Source organism: Hemicordylus capensis, chromosome 2, assembly GCF_027244095.1.
Source record: "Hemicordylus capensis ecotype Gifberg chromosome 2, rHemCap1.1.pri, whole genome shotgun sequence".
NCBI lineage: Eukaryota > Metazoa > Chordata > Lepidosauria > Squamata > Cordylidae > Hemicordylus > Hemicordylus capensis.
Window position 1 is genome coordinate 64,313,747 of NC_069658.1, and position 22,665 is coordinate 64,336,411.

At 45.5% G+C, this 22,665-nt stretch overlaps 1 protein-coding gene and 1 long non-coding RNA gene across 10 annotated transcripts in view; both read left to right on the top strand.

Moving 5' to 3' along the window:
* The first annotated feature begins 977 nt into the window (after window positions 1–977).
* Window positions 978–9,794, top strand: LOC128346661 (uncharacterized). 2 transcript variants are annotated; one of them, XR_008317115.1, is made up of 2 exons: window positions 978–1,052; window positions 9,348–9,794. It is a non-coding gene; the product is annotated as an uncharacterized LOC128346661 (long non-coding RNA). The 2 variants fall into 2 exon arrangements; XR_008317114.1 differs by having other exon boundaries at window positions 1,009–1,341.
* A 6,092-nt stretch (window positions 9,795–15,886) lies between these two features.
* CAST (calpastatin) overlaps window positions 15,887–22,665 on the top strand; it is a 94,663-nt gene continuing 87,884 nt past the window's right edge. For 4 of the 8 annotated variants that reach the window (XM_053292474.1, XM_053292475.1, XM_053292476.1 and 1 more), the window contains exon 1: window positions 15,887–16,108. In XM_053292474.1, the coding sequence (XP_053148449.1) occupies window positions 16,058–16,108 (51 nt within the window). In that variant the 5' untranslated portion in view covers window positions 15,887–16,057. Of the gene's footprint in view, window positions 16,109–19,632; window positions 19,776–22,665 lie in introns of those variants that run through there. The other 4 variants (XM_053292479.1, XM_053292482.1, XM_053292477.1 and 1 more) reach the window with 2 other exon arrangements.

Genomic DNA, 22,665 nt, shown 5'->3' on the forward strand with positions numbered 1-22,665 from the left:
ACCATGCAGGGGCTTATTTCTCCATTTTTCTGCTCGGTTCTTGACTTTTTCTTTCTTGTAGGCCTTCTTTCTTTCATTGGTGTTGAATAGTTTTGTGTTATTGACCATTTTAAGTGCATCTTCTTTCGCGTTATTGACCATTTTAAATCATCATCATCATCATCATCATCATCATCATCATCATCATCATTTACAGAGTAGGGAGGCAAAGCATCCAAGTACCATAGACAGAGATGTGTTTAATTGTGTTTTAACTGTGTTTTAATAGTTTTAACTTTTAAATTTTTAATTGTTGAAATATGTTAATCTTTTTTATTAGTTGTTTTTATTGTTTTGTAAACTGCCCAGAAAACTTGTGTTTTGGGCGGTATAAAAATATGCTAAATAAAATAAATAAATTAAATGAAAAGCAAGCACAGGATCCAATGGCTGAAGAACACTGGCCTGGCTGATGGGGCCTAACTGTACCCCATCAGAAAGCATTTATCCAACAATATGCATTGACTGACATCCTGACTAATGAAGCTTAAGTGCAACAGGAGAAGTAACTAACTCAGCTGTACCCCTGACGTAGGTATCGGACAAATTTTGATTACCTCCCCTTGTTCAGGAAGCATTCTGTGCCAGCTGAAAACATTTTTTCCTTAACAATAAAAATATGTTTTCTATGTTGTAACAACCTGGGTTTATTTGTCCAGTTTTAGGGCACTAAAATGTACTGGATGCAATGTAAGATTATTAACCATATCCTCTGATTTTTTAAAAAAATACTTCCTTTTAAAATCAGCCTATGGGTTTTCTAGAGGCAAGGCAAACATATTTCACCAGGCTGCTTGTTGCTGCTGATGATTCAGAGGGGAGCTATGGCATGACTCATATGCTTCTGAAATCATAGCCTTCTGGATGTCGAAGGGAGGGGGAGCAATTGCCTTCTTAACTGTGTCCTAACTAAAGTCAGATACAACAACTCCATTAAAGAAAAGCACCTCCTGATTTTACTGACTGAGAACTAAGCAGCAAAAAACAGAAGCAGGACGTTATCAGAGTCATAGGTGGGATCTCTCTGCCCTCTTAGATATACAGTTTTTCTTCTGGTCCAGGTTTTCTTTTTGAAGAACTACTGCTAAACTGAGTCTGCAGGGCAGGGGTGTGGGAACATGAGTCTTGAGGTGCATTGTAGAGGACTGTTACCAAAGCTGGATTTGCCTCTCTTTCACTGAACTGCAAAAAACAAAGCTGGTAGGTCAGAAACATGGCCAGTTTGCCACATGCTTGCTGAAGCATCGTTTGCAGCAGACTTCAGGAATAGAATGGCGTTTGTGGAGAGGAAGCTGTGATGAGGTACTTTTCCCTTCAGGAAGAGACAAATGATGTGTATGTGTGACTGAATATGTTAGAAAGAGGGTCAAAATACTGCGCCTAACAATTAGTGCTAATATATTAGCATGATTTGAATGACATCCCTGGAGTACATATTTAATTATAACAAAGACTTAAATAGGTTTAATAGCCATTTGTATCCCTAGGGACCTTCATCGAACTACAGCTCGCAGGATAGTTTGCAGAAAGCCTTACTATTAAACTGGCATATATTTTAGTGCAGAACATCTTAATAAATGATAACACAGCAGTAAGTAATGTTTGACCTGCCTAAAGATGCTTAAACTACATCCAGTGCTAGAAGCATCCCAACAACAGCAGCCACAGGATTGCCCAGTGTGGACTAGAACCAATGCGTGAAGGTAGGGGGTTAACCCCCCACCACCACCAAGGTAGGGGGTTAACCCCCCACCACCACCATCACCACCAAGGCCCAGATTGAATATGAGACTCATTCAGCACAAAGAAGTTTGGCTGCTGTTCTGAGGTATTTTTGTACTAGAGGGGTATATTATCTTCCTGCAGCTATTAAAACTTTTTAAGGCCAAATCTTTATCTCAGCTTCTCTACAGAATCCATCTGGGCCCCTGTGCCAACTGTGCCCTGTTAGAGACTATTCAATCAAATTTTTTAAGGTCAGACATGCAGGTGGCTAGGTGTGTTCCCAGTGCAACTCTACATTTGGAGGCAGGGTTGCTGACAGTGGAATCTTTTGCCTGGACTCTTAGCCTTAATTATTGGCTAAAAAATATTATTTTTCCCCCAAAGGACTGGCCCCTTTAATGTTGATAGATAGGTTTCAGTCATTGTGGAAACGATCCTTGATGGAAAAACTCTTAACTTATGGGCTTTCCCCTGAAATCTTGATGTCTACAGGCTATAAAGGGGCCATAACTATGATGAAACAACATATATTAGATGTAGCATATCAACAAGATCTTGGACTAGTCTCTGATCAGATTAAGTCATGAAAATCGTCTTATTGTTCATATCTGCTGATTATCTTTTAATACTTGAAGTACCTAAACACTGAAGACAGTTGTCTATTGCTAGATTTAATGTGCTTCCATTGGCACTTCTGGAGGGCTAGTTTAATAAAATGCCATACAGTGAGTATATTTGACCCTGTGCCACAGGAAGGGTAGAAACAGTAGGACATGTGCTGTGTTATACTGCAACTTTTATGACCAACTTTGCACCAAGATAATTGACCTACTTCTCTCACAGCTACCAGGTCATTCAGAAGAATTTTATGTATCATTTTTATTATCAGATAAGCTATCCGTGATAACTTAGTGGCAAAAACTTTGCACTATGGCTAGCAGAGTGTGCCATCCTCTCTAATAAAACGCTTGGTGTCCGTCCGTGGACGGACACGAAGTGTGTGTTCGTGCCTCCCTTGGCGGTTCTGGGCATGCGCGAAGCGCATGCCCAGAACAGGCCAGGGAGCCACAACCGCCAGCACCCGGCGGACATCTTGGATGGCCACAAGCAGCTGCCCTGAAGAAGCCAGAGAAGCGCCAGTGGGGAAAACTGGCTGAGGCGGCGGCAGAGCCGCCGCCACACCCAGAAGAGACAGCAACCAAGCTGGGGAGACGGGGGACGGAACGGAGGCCAACGGAGGCTGGCGGGACAGAGCCGACCGTGAAGGGCCCGGGCCGGCCGCAGAGGATGGCAGCGGCGCCTCCAGAGACCGCCCGGCCGGTGATTGAGGGGGGAAGAGGCGGAAGGGGAAGCCTGTCCTCCCGCCGCCCGCTCACCCACCCTCCCAGCTTTCCAAAATCCCCTTCCCCACTCCTCCCCCCAATTGATTACGGGCCAAAAGGGCCCATGAGAAGGCCGTTGCCCCCGCCTATCGCCCACCCGCCCACCCAGCTGCCCGAGCCCACCTTACCCGCTCCAGCCCGCGGCAGTCGAGCGAAGAAAAAAAAATTATTCACACAGTGGAAGTGAGGAGCTCAGGAACAGAGCTCCTCTCTGTGCTAAGCTGCTGCCCAAACTGCCGCTATGGACGAAAGGACGCAACGTTCCTGTTCCTGAGCTCCTCACTTCCACTGTGCGAATAATTTTTTTTTCTTCGCCCGACTGCCGCGGGCTGGAGCGGGTAAGGTGGGCTCGGGCAGCTGGGTGGGCGATAGGCGGGGGCAACGGCCTTCTCATGCGCCATTTTGGTCCGTAATCAATTGGGGGGAGGAGTGGGGAAGGGGATTTTGGAAAGCTGGGAGGGCGGGTGAGCAGGCGGCAGGAGGACAGAGGGAGGAGGGGAAAATGGGAAAGAAAAAAAAACCGAGAGAGAGAGACAAGCAGAAAGGTGGAAGAAAAAGGAAAAAAAACCACTTAAAGGCGGGAGAGAAAGCTAGCGCCCGTTATCATAACGGGCTTAAAAATACTAGTAAATTAATAAAGGATTCTTCCATCCTATATTTGGGTGAAGTGAGCAATGCTAAATTATTGATTGTAATTGGTATCTGCACATATTTCATTTCAATTTAATATATTTCACTGTATCATTTATTTTTGAGGTGTAAGTTCCTTACTGTCATTCTGCTGGTACATATTATACTGCTTTATATCTTCTATGGTTTATGTCTTCTACTGTTATATCACATCCGGCATCGTACTACTACCATATTATATTGCAACTAGTCAAAGACTGTAATAAAGGATTGACTTGACTTGACTCCCCCCCCCCCGCTCTGAAATACTAATTAAAATTGCTTCCCCCACAAATACAGGGATGGCTCAAGATATTGCAAAGCCTGAGGCAAGACCGAAAATGCTGGCTTGTGCCACACCTCTGGTGGAGGCCAGCACTCCTTCAGAACCAACCCTTGCAAGCTTGGAAAGGAAATGGGAAACAGGAATAAGAGAAATCTTGTATCCTCTTTTTCTCTCCTTATGTTTCTTGCAGGTTTTGCAAGGAGTGTGAGGAAAGGCACACCTTGCAAAGTTTGCAAGGGTAAGATTAATCCCAAAGACCTGCTCCAATGGCGACAGTGCAGGGCATTTTGATGCCTTTCTGAAGTCCCAGTAATGTGTCCCCTGAGGGGACTGCCTCACCTGGCTTCATGAAAAGGCCACCCCTGCCAAGGGTCTAGCAGGTAGGAATGCTCCCTGGGACAAAAAGTGAAGGTCCCTGCCCCCCGTCCCCCCCCCCCCTCTCTCACACACACCCACACACTTCCCTGGCTCAGAAACAATATTTTAACATGCATGTCTTGGCTTGAAGCCAAGATGAGTCCTCCAATTGGGGCCAGCAGCATGCAAGTAGATCAGGGAAGCAAGTGTAGAGTGAACTATTGCCCAGCCAGTCTCAAGAGCCCAGGGACATTTGTGCCTCCTTTTCAAGTATAGCTACTCCCCTGGTTCCCCACCTGGTGTTTGCTCTAGGAGGAAAACGGCCATTGGCACCAATAGCAGCTTTCCTCGAGGGGCAAATAGCACAACACATGTTGATTTCAAGTGAGCATCAGTGAACATTTCAAAATGAGATTCAAAAAGAAGCAAGGAAGGGGGGGGGGCCCTCAGTGTCTGCATTTAGTGAATGCCCACACAAACAGGTGAATAGCTTTGACTCAGCCCCACACTGAGCCCCATTTGGAAATCAGAAATAGATACTGTCAGGAATGTGCATTCAAGATAAACTATTTCAAAGCTAGTGAACTACAGCTACTGCCTTGCCTACAGCTTACTCCTCCTCTCCCTTACCCAGTTTTTGTGGCAGCTGCCTTGTTCAATTGGAGCCCTGCCAGAAAATGCAGGCATCCTCCTTGCAATCCAGGGTGACAGCAAGGTGAAGCCTTGGCCACCAAAGAGATTGCTAGAGGCCTCTGGCAAAACCACCTGGTGCAGCTCATCATCATATGCATGAGCACAGGCATGAATTAATCAGTGCCATAGTTCTCTGACTATCATTCAGAACTTCGTTAAATGTATGCTCTTATTCATTATCCATTGACAAGTAAGAAATATCCACATCCTCAGGTTCTAATCTGACAACTCTTTTTTATTTCTGAGTGAGATAGTCAATTGCAGCACGTGTGCTGTATGTTCATTCTAATCAATTTGCTCTCGGTTACGATTTTTATCCATAGCTGGCATCCAGACTAAGGCTGCACTAATGCAATGAACCGAGATACATACATGAAAAAAGGCTGTGTACAGTGGGTATTGGAAAGAATCACCCCCTTTGATAGACCTTAAATTCTGGTTCCCTTACATCCTGAAATGAAAACACAAAGAAAATTCCCTTCACCAGCTGTACTTATCCAATGCAACCTATAACATCCAACTGAAAAACATCACAATTACAGTCCAGAAAAAGTGTCAGAAATAAAAAACAAGAATTACTGAGATTGAAAAAGGATCACCCCCCCCCCACAATGTTAATATTTTGTTGAACCACCTTTTGCTTTAATAACAGCCTTGAGTCTGTTGGGATACTTCTCTATCAACCTTGCACATCTAGACGGAGCAATATTTGCCCACTCCTCCATACAGAACTGTTCAAGTTCGGTCACATTGGATGGTAGGTGTTGGTGGACTGCTATCTTCAAATCTCCCCACAGATTTTCTATGGGATTTAGGTCTGGGCTCTGACTGGGCCACATGAGGACGTTCACTTTTTTCTCCTTCAGCCACTGTGTGGTCAATTTTGCTGTGTGCTTCGGATCGTTGTCATGTTGAAAGGTGAATCTTCTGCCCATCCTCAACTATCTGGCAGAGGGTAGCAGGTTTTCTTCCAGAATCTGACGGTATTTTGCCCCATCCATTTTTCCTTCTACCCTAACGAGAGCCCCAGTCCCTGAGGCAGAAAAACACCCCCACAACAGGATGCTGCCACCTCCATGCTTCACTGTAGGTATGGTGTGTTGTGGAAAAAATGTGGCTTGTTCGGGAGGGTCGCAAGGAGAAAGCCACTTCTCAAGAAAGGCCACATTAAAGCTCGTTTGAGCTTTGCCAGAAGGCACCTTGAAGATTCTGATGCCAAATGGAAAAAGGTCTTATGGTCAGATGAGACCAAGATTGAACTATTTGGCCTCAACACCAAACAGTACACCTGGCGTAAATCCAATGCAGCTCACCATCCACAACACACCATACCTACAGTGAAGCATGGAGGTGGCAGCATCCTGTTGTGGGGGTGTTTCTCTGCCTCAGGGACTGGGGCTCTCGTTAGGGTAGAAGGAAAAATGGATGGGGCAAAATACCGTCAGATTCTGGAAGAAAACCTGCTACCCTCTGCCAGACAGTTGAGGATGGGCAGAAGATTCACCTTTCAACATGACAACAATCCAAAGCACACAGCAAAATTGACCACACAGTGGCTGAAGGAGAAAAAAGTGAACGTCCTCATGTGGCCCAGTCAGAGCCCAGACCTAAATCCCATAGAAAATCTGTGGGGAGATTTGAAGATAGCAGTCCACCAACACCTACCATCCAATGTGACCGAACTTGAACAGTTCTGTATGGAGGAGTGGGCAAATATTGCTCCGTCTAGATGTGCAAGGTTGATAGAGAAGTATCCCAACAGACTCAAGGCTGTTATTAAAGCAAAAGGTGGTTCAACAAAATATTAACATTGTGGGGGGGGGGGTGATCCTTTTTCAATCTCAGTAATTCTTGTTTTTTATTTCTGACACTTTTTCTGGACTGTAATTGTGATGTTTTTCAGTTGGATGTTATAGGTTGCATTGGATAAGTACAGCTGATGAAGGGAATTTTCTTTGTGTTTTCATTTCAGGATGTAAGGGAACCAGAATTTAAGGTCTATCAAAGGGGGTGATTCTTTCCAATACCCACTGTAGCTGGGTGGATGCTCAGAGTTTCATAATCTCTTGCAGTCTCGCTCCACTAGCACAACTGCTGCTCTTGTGCAATGAGGATAGTAGATAGCTTTGTATTATTTCCTTTTGCACAGCAGGAGGCATACCACTGGTTGTGCAAAGACACCTGTGCAACATCAGGCTGGAAAGCAAGTTCCTGACTTAGCAGAACTAAAGTAAAGGTAAAGTTGTGCCATTGAGTCGGTGTCAACTCCTGGCGCCCACAGAGCCATGTGGTTTCCTTGGGTAGAATATAGGAGGGGTTTACCATTGCCTCTTCCCACGCAGTGTGAGATGATGATGCCTTTCCTATATCCAGTATCCTATATCCAGCATCTTCCTATATCGCTGCTGCCCAATATAGGTGTTTCCCATAGTCTGGAAACATACCAGTGGGGATTCAAACCACCAACCTCTTGCTCCCTAGGCAAGTTACTTCCCCGCTGCACCATTAGTGATATATTCTTGCACTGGTGCAACATGTCTGGACATCAGCCTATGCTTTTATATTTGTAAGCCCTAACGTGAGCAATTTAATTAGTGTAAAGATTAACTTTCTTAGCTGCCAGTGGGGGACTAGGATGGAAGGCAACTAAAGTATGCCATAATATATTCCTAATTTCTGATATATTCCTATATTCCTAATATATTCCTAAGGACATAGGGCATTACATATAGAGTACTTCATAACAACCTTTAGAACTATTTATTGAAGTAGGAGGATTTGAGGTGTTAGATCGGAGTAGGAAACCTTGGCTCTCCAGCTGTTGCTGAACTACAGGTCAAGAATCCTTTATCCGGACTTTTTTTGGGACCAGAGGTGTTCCGGGTTTCGGATTTTTCCAGATTTTGGAATATTTTCATAAATGAGATATCTTGGGCATGAAAGGTGACTGGTTTTTAGAAGTCCATAATGCTCTAATGGTTCTTTAGTTTTAGAAGAACTAAAAGAGGAGCTAAGGAGCTGAGGAAGCAACAACAGCGAGTTTAGGGGGCATAAGCAATTACTCCTGCAAACTGCACGAACTGCCCAATCCCGGCCCCAACACTTCCCAGCCAATACATAGCCCCCGCTCCAGCTAGAGAGTTCATCAGAGCTCTGGATCAGCCATTTTCAGTCCTATCTCCATTCGGAGCACCATTGCAGACAGCGCCCTGGGTGCTGCTTAGCCTCTCTGGCCCCTGCCCTGCCTGCAAGTGCCCTTAAATGTGCCCGTCCATGTGGGAAGGGAAGAGGAGCCGAAGCTGAGGAGGGGACTGGGCAACCGCCATTGCAGACGGAATCACGGAGCTCCACCATTACAGACGGAGCTGCTTTGATGTTCTCTCTGTGAGTTGCGGGCTTTTTGCTGCTTTGTTATACAGTACTGTATATACTCTGTTAGCTGCTGAGTTGGGGCTGGGCTTGGTTCGGGGGCTGAGGTTTTTTTTGTGTGTGTGTGTGTGAGAGGTTGAAACTACAAGCATTTTTTCCCCTCTCGGTGTGGTGTCCGGATTTCGGAGCTTTCCAGATTTTGGGTGTCCGGATAAAGGATTCCCGACCTGTACAACTCCTATCATCCCCACCCAGCTGCAATAAATTGGAGTTGGGTGGTTATGGGAGTTGTGGTTCAGCAACAGCTGGAGAGCCAAGGTTGCCTACCGCTTCATGCAAAAGTGCCCTATAAGGTGGCAAATATGAGTGGGTTTTCTGCAGCTCGGCATATCAGAAACCCAACACAGCAAATGGCTTTTAGGAAGGGAGTGCATCGTTGTTAATAAGCCTGAAACTTATAAATGCTTGAATGCATCTTTTTATATAGGATCTTGCAGTATACAAGGTATTGATTAAAACATATTCTTCTGGGATACACACAGAATCTCTTAATTTTAACACCGTATTGACTATTGGTGTATTGCTGTTAATACTGAATCATCTTCTCCTCATTGTTCATTATTCTATTTAAACTGCTTTGAGAACTTTTTTGGTTGAAAAGTGGTATATAAATAGTAGTAGTAGTAGTAGTAGTAGTAGTAGTAGTAGTACATATTGTATTAACACCTATATCAACTTTATGTGGGTGGAGTAATGGGAAACACAAAAACAGTTGTGAATCGATATGTCAACATGGCATCAACTTAAACAAAAAAAAATATTTCCAGAGGCACTCATGGTAATACCTGGACCAGAAGAAGGTGAAAAGAGGTTGGATCAGTGAAACCATCTTGCACTATGGATCATCCACTGCTTTGGATGGAACATAGCACTATAAAAATGCACAAAACCAGCAGTGAAGCAGAAAAGCAGAAAAAAGAAACACCTGGGAAAAAGAAACACAAGCACATCTGGAAGTGCCCTGAAATGAGAAAATTCAGTCTTGCACTAGAACAAAGACTTGTTGAAGAATTTGGGAATGAAGAGTTGGGCTTCTGTATCTAATGCATGCCACTAATATTGATAGACTGTGTAGGTATGTATGCAATTATAGGACTCAGGAAATCCACTAGTCTACTAGTCTGTGATGAGTGAAAAATGATTCCTGGCTAATGGAAAAAGTCCTGACCAGTAATGTACCAACCATCTTGATGAGTAAAATATTTTGTCTGGCTGGTGAACTGAACCATTTCTTGATGTATGTATGCATGCATTTCTATGATCAGTGCTGCCCTAGGATAAATGTTGACCTGAGCAAGTCATCTGTCACTGTCCCCCCATATTTATTTTATCAATGTTGCCAAGTTGTGTGGCTTCTGCAAAAGTGCAAAGCCTTGTCATGTAACAGGCCCTACAGTTGCCAAATTTTCTCAGCAGCAATGCCGATGAAAATTGCCCAGAGCAAACTCTTAATAGTTTGCTGGTTTTGTTCCAGTGCTCCCCTGCTCAATTTCTGGGATCCCACTCCATTTCTCAGATCCGTTCACAATCTCATTCAACAAACAGCTAGCCAGCAAGCTCAACTCCATGGTGATTCTCTTTTTTACCGTGGTGTTTCTCTTTATTTACCATGGTGATTATCTTTATTTAGCAGGGGGAGAGTAACTGGCCCTATCCACCCCCAGCACAGTACTTCCAGTGACTGTTGCTGGTGTCTTATCTTGTGTTTCATTTTAGAATGTGAGCCCTTTGGGGACAGGGAGCCATCTTATTTATTTATTGTTCTCTTTGTAAACCACCCTGAGCTATTTTTGGAAGGGTGGTGTAGAAATCGAAATAATAATAATAATGATAATAATAACTCAGCGCCCCCTTCAGGTAGGCACCTTAGGCAACTACTTGAAGCTTGTTCACCCCTAAGGCAGCCCTGTCTATGATTTTTCCAGAGTAAAACAATGAAAGAAAGATCTGACTGCCTCTCTTCCCCATCTGTTTGCAGCCACTTCTAGCAAGGAGCAATGTCCTGTGTGTTGCAGCCCCAGGAATGCAGTATAGTCTGTTAGACCTGTTGGTTGGTGTGGCTCAGGTGTTGCTTAAAATTAAACTAAATACACAATCACATAAAGACCATCTGTGTTTCAAGTCAGACACTCCCTTTCTGCCATCTCTGTAGTTCCTCTTTGTACATGCAGCAGCGAGTTCAGTAGTGATTAGTAGCATAAGCTATGAGCTGGAGACTGCTTTCCCCAGTTCAAATCTCAGCTCTGTCTTGACTTCACATTGTGACCTTACCCCTATGTATAACAAATAAATAAATAAATAAATAAATAAATAAATAAATAATAAGTAATAATAATAATTAATAATAATAAATTATTAATATTTTATTACACATACAATAATAGTTGCTTACCTTATACAGTTGTGATATATTTGATGTACTTCAGGTATAGGTACAGTATGGTCTGTGATAGAGTGGCACATTGTGACAAAGGGGAGGGGGAAAGGTTTTTTTAAACATACTGTATAGGTGGTATATAAAGCATACAACAATAGTGGACAACACAGGGTAGACCCTGCACTTCCTGGTCTGGGGTCGTGTGTGCATATTTATACAATCTGTGGGCTCTGTCCTTTCTGGTTGGAACGGAGTGCTGGGGCAGTGTTATAAAGTGCAATTGCTAAGTCTCTACCAAGTAGTCATCCTCTTTCACACTTGACAAGGCTGTTTGGCCTCTTACCGTTGAATTCTATGGGGCTATTCACATGCGCAGGTGAAACTGGACTAAGAAAGCCCAGTCCAGCTTTGCCGGCACATGTGAACCACTGGGAGCCAGATGTATGTGAATCACCGGCAAACCCGCTTAGGGAGCCCGCCACTTAGCCCAGGTTTTGGGTGTGAGGGCACCAGAAACTGGGCTTAATGCTCATGTGTCGGTCTCGTGCAGCGCTGTGCAGCACCAACACACAATTAGCCTCCCAGCCAGTGCACTCACACAGTGCATTATGGGAGTTCTGGGGGCCTCCTGACCCCCAAACCTCATGGCTGCCAGTAGCAGCCAGTGACCATCTACACAAGCAATCTGATCACCCAGCAAAAAAAGCAGGATCATCTGTGCGGGAGGTAAGCATTTTAAGGCTTCCTCCCTTTGCCCCTTCTGAGCCCTTTCTCTGCTCATGAGAAAGGGCTCTATGTGTGCCTGCAAAAGGTTTTTGCAGCACAGGCATAAAAACCTGTGCAATGTATGAGGCACCCATTTCTAGGATACTTCATCTGAACGTTGAGAACTGTGGATAGGAACGGTGCCAGCTCTATCCCGGTGCATTGATTAGTTGGCCTTTTATTGAATACTTCTCTCAGGACCCATCTACCTGTATGCATTTGTGCAGCTCATACCTCATTGCCTCCCTGGATTGAACCGTGTTGCTAGAGCAGCCTGTTTGGGGAAAACAAATAGTACCCCTCTGCATGATTTGGAGCACAGGCTTGCTCCATCTTGGCTACCTGGACTTGTGGGATTGCAAGCCCTTCACATGCTCATATTTGGTAAAGTTTCAAGTAGTTGCTTAGCATAAGCTGCAGGGGGCAGGTAACCCCAGTTCAAGTACAAACATGTGACTGCAAAGTGATCCCCTCATGCCCCTCTCTATTCACAGCACAGAGAAGGGAGCTGGCTGAGCAGGGAGTTAAGGAGAAGCTACTTCTCATGAGAATATTGTGAGAAAGGGCTCACTTTTTAGAGAGTGAGCCCTTCTGGGACCAGGGAACCACATTTCTTTCTTTCTTTCTTCTGTTTAAGTTGCTTTAAGAACTTTTGTTGAAAAGCGGTATATAGTCCCCATACATGCACCCCAAGGAGTTGTTTCAACAAACATGCTCTCAGTGTCTCCCCTTCATAATCACATGTGCTGGAGCTGTATTATTCAAACTAGCCCAAGGCATTTATTAGAACATTGCCTCCTTAAAGGTCACAACTGAAAGAAGAAGAGAGGGACATGCTTCAAATAAGTTCTTTGTAATCATAAAAAAGGAGTTCACCTTATAAGTGACCCCATACACTATAGGAAAATCAAGTGAAATCAGCCAGTTAAGGCTCTAGATCCTGCTTAGGTTATAGGTTATAGGTCTAAAATGTATTACACATATCCTGATTCAGAATTACTAGGAATCACCACATGTTCGTTAGCATTAATGATTCAGTAGATTTTACAATGAATAGACGAGCAACCCTACCTGGCCCAGTTTGGGATTGGACTCAATAAATCAGTATATGAGTGTTTGTTTCCAGCCACATTCATACCCTTTAAGATTATTTTCCACTGTGAAAACAGAATACACTGGATTTATTTTTTTTCATGGAACAAATAATGGCTGGCTGGTATATAAACCTTTAGGACAATGGAGCTGACAGCAGTGGGAGCACCCTTTTATGAAGCCTGGATTAAACTCTGTTGTGGCATCACAGTGCACATTATCATGAAGCAGAAATGGAGGGATATAGTCTGCACTGAGATGGGTAGTGGTTCTCAGAATCTGGCTACAAATCAAAGACAGACTTAGTTCTTAGTTCTGTGCACTCCATGTGGCTTTAGATGTGCTTATCAAACAACAAAAATTTCAAGCATGTAGTACATGAACACTATTTTTCAAATGAAGAGGAATTCCAGAGAGCAACATCTGATAGGACATGCGGGCCTGCTGTTCAATGCAATAGGGAAATATCTCAGGGGTGCCTGAAGTAACTCTTTGGACCATGGCTTCTGACTGCAAATGTTTAGGATCCAGCAGACTGTGGCACATTATACTTATGATTACACATATCCTATCTAAGGAAGCTCAGGGTAGCATACATGGCTACTTTCCCACTTAGATTAATAACCAGAAAACCTTGTTATTTCAACTTAGAAGTTCACAAAGCAATTTATATTGTAAAAGGAATGAGAAAAGAGAGCAAGGAAATTACTCCCTCTCCCAAAGGAATTAACAATATTTAAAATTAAAAAAAATGCAAGGGAGATACCAGTAACCACTGGGAGCAAAGATGTTATGTTGGGTTGATTAGATAGTGGATCTCCCTCTGCCAAATTAGAGCTTTCTCTCTAAAAGGTGCCTCTACCCAGTCGAGGTGTTCTTACCCCTGGACTTCGGGGCTGAAGTCCAGGGCCTCCACACCCCTGCCCCCTCCTCCCACAAATCCTCTTTAATCTGTCCTGGGTGGTGTGGTTGCCTTGCTGTGCCAGATGGCCAAATGTGAGTGTGACCTGCACGGGGTGCTTAGAGACAGAGTGGGGAGTGGGGAAAGTTAGATGTGGGATGGGAATATGTTAAGTTGTGTGTTGAAACGTTTCTGCTAATGTATACTTGCATAAAAATAGCTATTTTATATTCATACATTCTTGAGAGTTCAGTTGCTGTTTGTACCCTCAAGAACCCATGTGTTAAAAATACTATGAGCCAGGTCTCATGATCAGTGAGACCCGGTTTTTGTGAGTGTGCAGGGAGAGCGGGCTAAGCCCGCTCTCCCTGCACATGAGCAGGGAGGGAGCCCTGGTGGCTGGATTGGCTGCCCACATGATTGGTGGCTCCATGACGGAGCCAGTGGAGGCTGGGGGGAGTGGGGGCTGATCAGCCCCCGGAAGCTCCACCATGCCCTGCGCGAGTACGCAGGGCATGCTGGCAAGACCCCCAGAGCCGGGAAATAGCTTTTCGCCTCTCCTCCGGGGGTCTCCTCATGAGTAGACATCATGTGGAGCCGCACCATGGCTACTCACGATCGGGAAGCCCGGGTTTGCAGAACACTCGCTCCGCAAACCTGGGCTAAGGGGAGGGCTACAAAAGCGGGCTAACCACTTGTAAGCCACAGGGCTCGCCTGTGAGCCCAGTGGTTTACACAATCAGCAAAAATCGGGCTAGGCTCTCCTAACCTGATTTTTGCTGATTGTGAGAATAGCCCCAGTGTGTGTCATACGTGTAGCAAGCATGACTTGTCCCCTTAGCTAAGCAGGGTCTGCCCTGGTTGCATATGAATGCAACCCAGAATGTTGGAGGGCAATATGCTAAATCATTGTAAACCGCTTAGAGAGCTTCCAGCTATAGAGCGGTATATAAATGTAAGTGCTATTGCTATATGAATGGGAGACTTGCTGTATGAGCACTGCAAGATATTCTCCTCAGGGGATAGAGCCACTCTGTGAAGAGCAGAAGGTTTCAAGTTCCCTCCCTGGCTTCTCCAAGATAGGGCTGAAAGAGATTCCTGCCTGCAACTTTGGAGAAGCTGCTGCCAGTCTGTGAAGACAATACAGAGCTAGATAGACCAATGGTCTGACTCAGTATATGGCAGCTTCTGATGTTCCTGTGTGTGAGTGTGTTTGTAGGGGGAAGATGCCTAACTTGCAGCAGGGGTGGGGAGTGGGTAGCCTGCCACTTGACCTGGGTTTCAGGTGCAGGAGCACCTGAAAAGCTGATTAATTGCTTGTGTGTCATCACAGCACAGCTTAATGCTACAGTGACTCATGGGTAGCCCCCCCCCAACCGGGAGGCTACAACAAGCCTCCCAGGATGGGGGAGGCTCCCCAGAATGCCCCCACACTCGGACAAATCATTTTGGGACTTCCAGGAGCCAGGAGGCCCCTGAACCCTGCAGCTCCAAGTGTGGGCTTCCTGCTTGTGTACAGGGAGAGCAAGTCAAGCCTGCTCTCACCGGAAACCCCATTCAGGCTCTCCACACTGCTTGTGTGGAGAGCCTTTATGTGTGTTACAGTGTGTGTGTGTGTGTAGGGGGAAGATGCTTAACTTAAGAACAGCCCTGCTGGATCAGGCCCAAGGCCCATCTAGTCTAGCATCCTGTTTCTCGTGTGTGTGTCCAAAGGCCTTTAGGTCCAGCTACAAAATTACCTAGGTGCACCCCTGCTGTCCAGTTAGCAGAGGATTGCTTCAGATAGAGCAAAAGCGGTCTAGTAATAATCCCAAGCTGTGGAAGCCTAAACCCAACCTGAGTGACTGAAGGAACAAGATCCTATAGCTTGAACTGTCTAGCTCTATCTGCCTGTCTGGCTTCAGCCCTCTGTGCCTGTGTGGCTTCTTATCGCGGAAAGAAAGATAAATCTTAGCTCAGTTCCAGCAAGATAAAGTAAACCTCGCCCAGAAGGCTCTGTTAGTATTCTTAGCAGAATAAAGTCCGCAAGGTTTGTCCTGGCATGGCAAACAAAGAGAAAACCACCACCAAGCATCTTTTGTGGAGCCCTGCTGCTCCCCTCCCTTGTCAACATAACAAACACAACTGAACCCGAGGAGTTACTTTGGGCTGTTACTAAAGCAGCGGCTGCAGGAAGAGGAGGGACTAGCAGTGCTGCCGCAGCAGCCTTTGGCACGGGGGCCGTCGGAAAAGCTGCTTCATAGCTGCCCGGACCCTGCCCCCCGAGTTATCGCAGCGTCCCGTCAACACGCCGCAGAGGGAAAGGCGCTGTGATCCGAGCGAAAAGCGCCTCCACCGCTGTCATGTCTCAGCCGAGCAAAGGAAAAAAACATCCCGGCAAGGCGGGCAAAGCGGTGAGTAGCGGTTCCTGTAGGGCCCGGGAAGTCAAGGGGACCGAACTGCCGGAGCCAGGCAGGCAGGTCTCGCCGCCCGGAAAAGGGCTCCCCTCCCCGCCCCCACATTCTGCACACGGCAGAGCGGCTGGGCGCCTGAGGCTTGCAACGGGGCTGGGGCGTGTGTCAGGACGCAGGAATGTGGCAGCGCCCGGTGTGGTCAGGAGCCAGGAGAGGGAGCGCTGACGACGGGGCATCCGAGAGCAAGAGCCGGGAGCAAAGCCAAGAGCAGTGGGTGGGGCGGGCACTGGAAGGGGAACGGGGAGGAGGAGGTGCAGGGCTGGCGCACAACCCAGCACAAACGATTCGCCTCCAGTGCAGCCCCTAAAGGAGCGGGGCGGGGGGCATTAGGCCAGATGCTCTCTCCTCTCCCAACCCCACGGCCAGGATCTTGGAAGGCCGAGGGTGGGTGGCAGCTCCCTCGCGAGAAAGAGTTGCCATCGGGTGGCAGTGAAATGCGCCTCTGCTTCAGGAAGTGGGCAGAGCTCAGAAAAGTGGTTGCTGCCATGGCCCTGTTTCTGCTGTGGCTGCCTCTAGTGTTGTTCGTGTGTGTGTGTGGTGTTTTCTGCCTTTTCTGTTTAAAGTTGGAAGCCTTTGAAGATTGCTAAGTGGAAAAGTGGATCGTAAATTATAAATGAATCGTTCCCACCCGTTAGGGATTGGAGGAGGACTGTCAATACAAGCAAATGGTATTGTGGTAGGTGGGGCGGGGTGGGGGAGGGTTGAGAGGCCAGGGTGCCCCTCCCACGGGCGTGTGTGTGTGTGAGAGAGAAGTTCAGTGACTAATTTTCGAAGTATATCCCAGAGGAGTAACCTTTTTTGTCTGTCTGTTACAGCAAACACATACACAAGATTCTTGTGGTCGTTTGCAGACTAACAAATTTATTGTGGCATAAATTGGGCACTCTTGGCTCTAGTCCACACAACGTTTATGCCACAACAAAACTGCTAGTCTTTAAAAGTGCTGCAAGTCTCTCTCTCTCTCTCAGTTTCTGCACAGACTGGCAGGCGCTCAGGTTTGCCTGGAAGCCCTGCTGGCACTCTGTGCTCAGGGGCACTAGTCTTTGCCACAGGGGCATAGCAAGGTTGGAGTGGGCCCAGAGACAAGATTTTAAAATGGGCCCCTCGCTGATATACACACACAAACACCCTTCACAATATATAGTGCACTCACACTCACATCCCCATTATGAATACGGTGAATATCTAGTTCACATTAAATCTAGTTCACAGGGGTGGGTCCAGCAGGAAATTACAGGGGGTGCAACAAGCATTTCTCTCCTATAAAAGATTTCTCTCCCCCCCCCCCATATAAATATTGGGGCTTGGATTTTCTCTTTCTTCCAAGCAGGGGAGGAGCACAAGATACTAGGAGAACCAATAGGGCTCGGAGAAAAATTAACCCCTTTTTTACTGTCTGCTACTGCCGATCTCCAAGAGACTCAACATAATTCATAGTGAGTGCAACACAGGTGGGTGGGGAGTCATGTGATGTGCCTCTGGGGGGCCCCTCAAGGCAGTGGGTCCCCGAGACAACTGTTTCCCCTTGCCTAATGGTAGTTACACCCCATTACTACTTGACATGTTCTAGGGCTCTGAAAATCTCCCCCAGGTTACAGACTGGCTCAAATCAAGCTCAGGAGGCGAGGAGGATATGGGTTCTAGCTTCAAATATGAGGGGATAAATGACAGCCAGGAGGGGAGAAATACCCCAGTGGATGCCCAGGAGGTGGGGGCAAGTGACTATCCAGGAAGTGGGGGGAAATGTCATTTCTCCATTGGGGGTGAGGGTGTGGGAAGATGTAATGATGGCAGCCAAACACACACACACACACACAGAGAGAGAGAGAGAGAGAGGATGTGACTTAGTCCCTCAACCTCCCGTTTCAAGAGAATCAGGAAAGGGTAACAGCTCAGAGTTCTTCCCCCATGGAGAAGCACATGGCTGCCTAGTCCACCCTCTCCTTGGTCTGCTGGTCTTTTAATGGATGAGGCCAGAGCCTGTGTTGAGGACCACTGGTCAGCCCTGCCACAGCTCTGTCTCTCTGTATGTGAAAGCGGTGGGTGGGGAGGGGTGGGGTGGGGGGAGCCAGTTTCAAACATTCAGGCTTCCAACATTCAGGCTTCCAACATTCTGTGTGACCAAGAGACAGAACTCAGGATCAAGTTTCAGGATCAAGAGCTAGTTTGATTCAAGAGTGGCACCAGAGGAGGGGGCAAGGGGGACAAGCACCCCCTCAGAAAATTAGTTGCCCCCATTTCTGTTTCAGAAATCTAACATGTAGGACACAGCTTACCCACTCAGAAATGCATTTCATCTCTTTTGTGCCCCCTTCAACACCCACCCCTTGTCACTGTTAGCAGCTGTCTGGCGTCACCAGATGAAGGCAGCAGCTTTAGCCCCTCATTCCAAGGGTGCACCTCTACTTTCTCCCATATTGATTGGTTGATTGGTTGATTAAGTGCAGTCAAGTTAGTGTCGGCTCTTAGCCAGCACATAGATAGATTCTCTCCAGGATGATCTGTCTTCAACTTGGCCTTTAAGGTCTCTCAGTGGTGCATTCATTGCTGTCCTAATCGAGTCCATCCACCTTGCTGCTGGTCGTCCTCTTCTTCTCGTTCCTTCAGCTTTCCCCAGCATTATGGACTTCTCAAGGGAGCTGGGTTGTGATGATATAAATGGTCACAATTCAAACTCACACCACGCAGACTGAGACACACCCCATACCAAAGTAGATAAGAGTGTAGTATGTCTCTTACTGTCTCCGACATTGAGTGGACGGGCTCTTCCTGATAGAAGCCCTTCCTAAGGGTCGATTCTGTATAATACACAAGCCCGCCCTCGCCACATACCCGGTTGGTCAATATAAAAGGCGTTGTGCTCATCATGTGTCAAAAAAGAGATGATCTCTCTCTGCTCATGAGCAGAATTCCTTTCCTTTCTTACACAAACCCAACATGATCTGGGATTTAGGGTGCGGCAGGACTTCTTGCCTGTAAAGGAATGGAGCATGCCTGAACCTGGGACTTTTATTCCTCCTTTAAAAAAAAAAAATAATAATGTCGGGAGTTAGCGCAACAGCAGGTTCTGGGAATTGTGGAGAGAGGAGGAAGGGTGCGCCTCGCACCCGTTTCTTCTCTGTAGGAAGGGGCAGACACTCCACCCGAATAAAATTCCACTTCAGAAGGCCCTCTAGTTGCCACCCAGGGGAGTCCGACTGCAGGAATTATTGCTGAAGAAAGAGCCCGCCCTTGTTTGGGACGCGCGGTCTTTTCCCCTTTCCTTAGGAATCTATTCATTCCAGCCTCGCTGATGTGACTTAACAGCCTGCCGCAAAACACAAAGGAGTGGCGGCCCCAGCAGGCACAGTACTAAGAACCCATCCCCTTGCTTTTTTAATCTACTGCCTGTTTGGGGCGGGCCAGCTAGAGCAACACACCCGCTATAGCCACACCTCTCTCCTTTCATTGCTCCCCCATATTTGTCCCTCCCTGCTAACCTAGCCACTGCTAGGTTGCGTTTAGGAGTGCAGTTGGTAAAACAGAATCTGAAGTTTGCCCGGATAAGGCAAGTGGAAAGGAGGGAGCGGTTCTCAGTATGGCTTTTGCAAGCTGGTGGTATGCTACGGTAAATATGCGGGGGTTTAACTATTGGTGCGGTTTTTGTCTTCATGCTGTTACCTTCGTGTTGCTATCAGGGAACTCTGTCACTGGTACTGCTACGGGTCAGTGGTAGAACTCAGTTGTAAGACCTCTGCGCAGGTTACACCAGGGATGCATTTTCTTATAGAACAGGAAACCGCCCTGAGCTGGTATGCACATGATAAATGACCCGTTCTTGCAGGCTTCATAGGCGGCACTCAACTTTCAAACATGGAGAGTTTACTGGAAGTACTTGGGATGTGATAACACAAGGAAAGTGGAAACTGTCTCTGTGGAATCATTCCAATTCAAAGTGATTAAAAACTATCCTGGAATGTATGTAGTAAACCACAGACATCTTGAAACAACTTGTACATAGTTCTTGGTAATCATATACATTGTGAAGAATAAGCTGTTAATACATGTACCATTTTGAAAAGATGGCATAGAAATCTATTTAAAACATATTGTAGCTTCAGGGTGTGTGGGTGTGTGGAATTGTATGAAAGTATACACTTCCATAGAATCCTTTTTTCAGAAAACTGGACATACAGTCCACATCTGATTGAAATTGGTGGCAAAGCTCCCACAAACTTCTTTGGCTGTATTCTTACTAATTTTCATAGTTTCCCAAAAAGTCTTGTATATTCCTCCCTTCTATTAATGTTTTTAATTGGAGAATTGGTGATGCATCTGAGACTAAGCACAATAGTAGATTTGTCTTCTGTTCTGAACAAGTACTTAATATAAAACTTTTAAAAACTGTTCTTGGCATTATGGATTTTTCTTGAGTGTATTCTAGCAGCTTGTTGTAACCTTCTTAAAATAAACCATAACTCTTTGAAGCTTAGTAGTTCCCATCACACAAGATCTTTCTAAGGAAACCTGCAATTACATTTTTTTTAAAAAAGCCACTCATGTAATTTGCTTGATTCATAAACTGTAGCAAATGGTTGTAAAATGATACAGGGAGGGGTGGGAAAAAAGTACACACACCCCCGTTCAGCTAGGAATATCTATGTGCAGAAGAAGGCTTCTGTATGTAGCTCACACACTTACATATATACCACAGTGCCTATCTGGACCTTGATGCAGATGTATTGGGGTGCTAGGTGTGTACAAGTGAACCTAGATTGGGACCACGGGCAGTGTTTCCTCTAACAGGTATCCCCAGATGTTGTTGACTATAACTCCCAGCATCCCCAGCTGCAATAGCCTTTGCTTGGGGATTATGGGAGTTGTAGTCAGTAACATCCAGGAATCCCTGTTAGAGGGAACACTGACCATAGGTAAGAGCTTGTTTAACTATCATAAACTGCCTTAGGAAGCATTGTACATTAAAAGTGGACTAACACATTTGTTAAATAGTCTATTTTGTTAGTTCAATTGTTTTCAGTAGAGCCACTTTACAGTAAAAACAAAATTTGTGCACATTTCTTCTTGCTGAATTGCAGCTGTTTCACAATTCAGAAAGCAGCAGAGTTAACTTTGAAATATCAGCCTTTTCCACAAAATACGTAGTCCAGTACTATACATGTTTACTCAGATGTAAGTACCATTTTGTCCTATGATGCTTACTCCAAAGTAAGTGCATTGAAAGGTAGTCTTAATAATTTTTTTAGACATGTTCATGTAAAATACTTGAACACTAACATCCATTGGATATTCCTTGTAGGAAATTGGATATAAATGTGTTCTTTTGTAGTCACTATTTTACCTCAAAAATGAAATCAATTACCAGGTGAAAGGTGTACTGTTTAAGATTCCTAAGGTGTGCTTGGAATTCAAGTGGAACCATGATGAAGCAGCTGTGAACTGGTGTCATCCAAATTTGTGCTTATAGGAATGCTGATGGGGAAAACCACCCAGAGAGTCTCAGCACTTAAAATGAACACAAAACCTCTTATTAGCTTTAAACTCTCCAGGCAGGTATCTGAAATAATTAATCATCCTTATTTCTTGCAGTGGAATTCCCTGCAGTTTTTACAGAAATGTAGGATAAATGCTAGGCTTCTACTCCCCCCCACCCCACTTTATCCGTAAAAGAAATCTTCAAATGCAAAAATGTACAGACCTCTGCAACATGCACACTAGGTTATTTTTCCTTATTGTGCCCTGAGCCACTGCAAGATCAATAGTCAAGTGTGGCATTATGGACAGATCTCTAAGGTTTGGCACAGCATGGCCTGCCAGCCACTGCACCATTGAACTCCCAATCAATCTATCTACTTGCCACCATTATGCCACAGTGGTTAGAACTGACACATTTCACAAATTGAGCATTATTGTATATAAGCAAGAAGGTCTACAAGGTCCTGACTGACTTCACGGATCCCACCCAAAACAAAACACTGTGCCATCCATCATAATAGGATGTACAAGAACATCCAAGAAGGCTGGATGGCACAACAGCTAATAGTGTGTGCTCAAGATTGCAATATGTTCTTGTCTCTAAATCTACTTCAGTGAGGTGATTTTAATTACCGGAAGTAAATGTAGACAAGGCTTGGAGCCAATGTTCCCTCTAACAGGGAATCCCAGATGTGGTTGACTACAACTCACAGAATCTCCAAACAAAAGCCATTGCACCTGGGGATTCTGGGAGTTGTAGTTAACAACATCTGGGAATCACTGTTAGAGGGAACACTGCTTGGAGCCTATTGTAGATGGAATAAATTGTGAACAGTCACTCACATTTAAAATGCAATGACAGCTGTTGTTCCTCTGGGTCTTTTTGTATCAATATGAGTAGTAGTGGTGGAGGAAAGAAGGCTGACATACTGTGCAAGGGTACATCGATTCAGTAACATTGTGTGTACACAAATTGCGCAAAGGATGTGATGCAGGAGTAAGGCCACTGGAAACAATGGGTTTAC